The sequence below is a fragment of the Pygoscelis adeliae genome, unplaced genomic scaffold, assembly GCF_000699105.1.
Source record: "Pygoscelis adeliae isolate BGI_AS28 unplaced genomic scaffold, ASM69910v1 Scaffold338, whole genome shotgun sequence".
NCBI lineage: Eukaryota > Metazoa > Chordata > Aves > Sphenisciformes > Spheniscidae > Pygoscelis > Pygoscelis adeliae.
Window position 1 is genome coordinate 259,888 of NW_008825305.1, and position 2,304 is coordinate 262,191.

General features: G+C 51.5%; 1 protein-coding gene across 1 annotated transcript in view; it reads left to right on the plus strand.

Annotated features, from left to right (window-relative positions):
• The window catches only part of HOXB2 (homeobox B2), a 2,032-nt gene extending 604 nt beyond the window's left edge, over positions 1–1,428 (plus strand). The window contains exon 2 of the mRNA XM_009330155.1: positions 1,022–1,428. Coding sequence (XP_009328430.1) covers positions 1,022–1,428 — 407 coding nt within the window. The remainder of the gene's footprint in view (positions 1–1,021) is intronic.
• Positions 1,429–2,304: the final 876 nt, after the last annotated feature.

Here is a 2,304-nt window from a genome sequence, read left to right on the forward strand (position 1 = left end):
GGGGGGGGATTTCTCCTGCCTCCTCCCCCCCGCAAATAAAAGAGCAAATTGCTGTAACTTCTGCGAAAGGAAAGGGGGAGAGGGGGCCGGGGCAGCCGGGCTCTCTACTGGCTCCAGCGGGGGGACCGGGCAGCTGAGCCGCGGCTCCATTTGCTTGACTTTCTCTCCCAGCCCTGAATTTTTTTTACAGCCTACAGGGGGAAAAAAAAAACAAACCCAACAACAAAACCAACCAACCAACCAACCCCAAACAAAAAACCCAAACCCGAAAGGAGAACGGAGGGAGGAAAGAAAGACGGGTGGGTAACGCGGGGGCTGCTCCCAGCAGGATGGGGAGGCGGCAAGAGCGAGAGCAGGACTCTCAGCGTCCAGCACGGTGGGGAGAGCCAGCTCCCCACTGCAAAATAAAATAAATACAGCCCCGAATCCTTCCCCCAGCCCTCCAATAAAGCAACAGCCTCTCTCCGAGGCGCCCCTTGGCCGGGGAGCTCAGCAGCCCTGGCCAGGGACCCTCCTTCCCCCCGGACAAAGTGTTTAAGGCACAATTCGCTGTTTCGGTATTTTAATAGCACCGTTCAGGTAAATGCTCGGGCAGGAGAAGGGCGGATACCGGAGCTCATTGGCCAGATAATAGAGGAATAATGAAATCAAAGCCCCGCAGCGTCCGTCCCCAAACTACTGGCAAAAGGAAAAAAAAAAAAAGGGAAGGAATGGGTCGAAATTCCCCTTATCCGCGAAGGTGGCAGAGAAGGGAGGTCTCTAAAGGGAGAGGCCAGGGAGCAAAATCCTTTCTCCTCCTTGGGGCAAGGGGACCGGAGAGTGATTTCCAACCCTCTTCCACAGTGGGAAGAGTTTAAATAAACATTTATTTTCTCCCGTAGCGGCTCCCCCGCCACACACTCATGGCTCGTTAGTGCGGGGCACGGCTCTGCCCTGCCCGCAACAGGGAGGGGACGGATCCAGACCCTCCACTTGCCCCCGCTCCCTCTCTTTGCAACGTGCGGTTTTCTATGTGTTTAAGACGTCCAGGGGCTGGCAGACACCAGCGGCTCCAGGAGGCTCCGGACCGCGTACACCAACACGCAGCTGCTGGAGCTGGAGAAGGAATTTCACTTCAACAAATACCTCTGCAGGCCCCGGCGGGTGGAGATCGCGGCTCTGCTCGACCTCACCGAGCGGCAAGTCAAGGTCTGGTTCCAGAACCGCCGGATGAAGCACAAGAGGCAAACCCAGTACAAAGAACACCCCGACGGGGACCTCGCCTACCCCAACCTGGACGAGGGCAGCGACCCCGCGGAGGAGGCTGAGGAGAGCCCCGCTTTCGGGCCGGCTCCGGAAACGCCCCCCCCCCCGCCTGCCCGTTTCTCCCCCTCCCAGGCGCACCGGCCTCATCCCGAGCCACTGCCAGCTCCCCCCCGTCTTCTGTAAGGGGGTGGGGGGCCGCCCCCCAAAATAATCCCAAGCCATTTCTCATTCAATCACCCCATCCCGCCCCCCAAGCACTTTCTTTTAAAGCTCCTGACACTGTGGGACCCGCATCACCCTCCCAATATTTATTCTAGAAGGCTCACATGACAGAACAGCCCGAGTTTTTCTAAATGCAGGTATTTAATTATAGTTTTATTTTTTTCTTATTTATTTTAAAGAAAGCACTCGATAGCTCTCATGCACATCAGAGATGTCAGCCCCCAAGAGAAAACATTTGTAAATCCTTCAAGCGACTTTCTCAGGAATCAGAATGAGACTTTTAGATTTCTTAATAAAATAAAATAAAAAAAAAAAACAGAGGAATTTTCTTTCCTCTTTTTAAGTTTTAGATGTAGACTATTTATTCAAATCCTTTAATAGTAAATGGCAAATTATTTATTGTACATTATTTTCATAGAGTAAATAAATGTCTTTATAAAACCAAGAAACGTGCGTTGCTACATATTTCATTCGAAAATGCGCAATTTTTTTGCCTGAATCATTCGCCTTCCTCTTCCCCGCTTTGCAGTAATGATGTCCTAATAATCTCCTTGTGTGCATTGAGAGAGGAGACAAAAGGAATTGCTCCCAGCTAACATTTCTGGAGGCTTCGGGAGTCAGAAATATTTGCTACATTCAGTTCTGCCTGCATTTTCCTTGAGCTTGGTCTTTATTTATTTTATTTTTTACTAAATCGAAGCGGGACATTTGTTTCTAATTTTAACAACTGCGGTTATACTTTTGCAACTGAAAATCCCTCCTGTAAGGAAATCGCCGGGTGAGGGGATGGAAAGCAACACAAAGGCGGCGCTCGGAGAGGCGCCGGGGCCGCGCCGG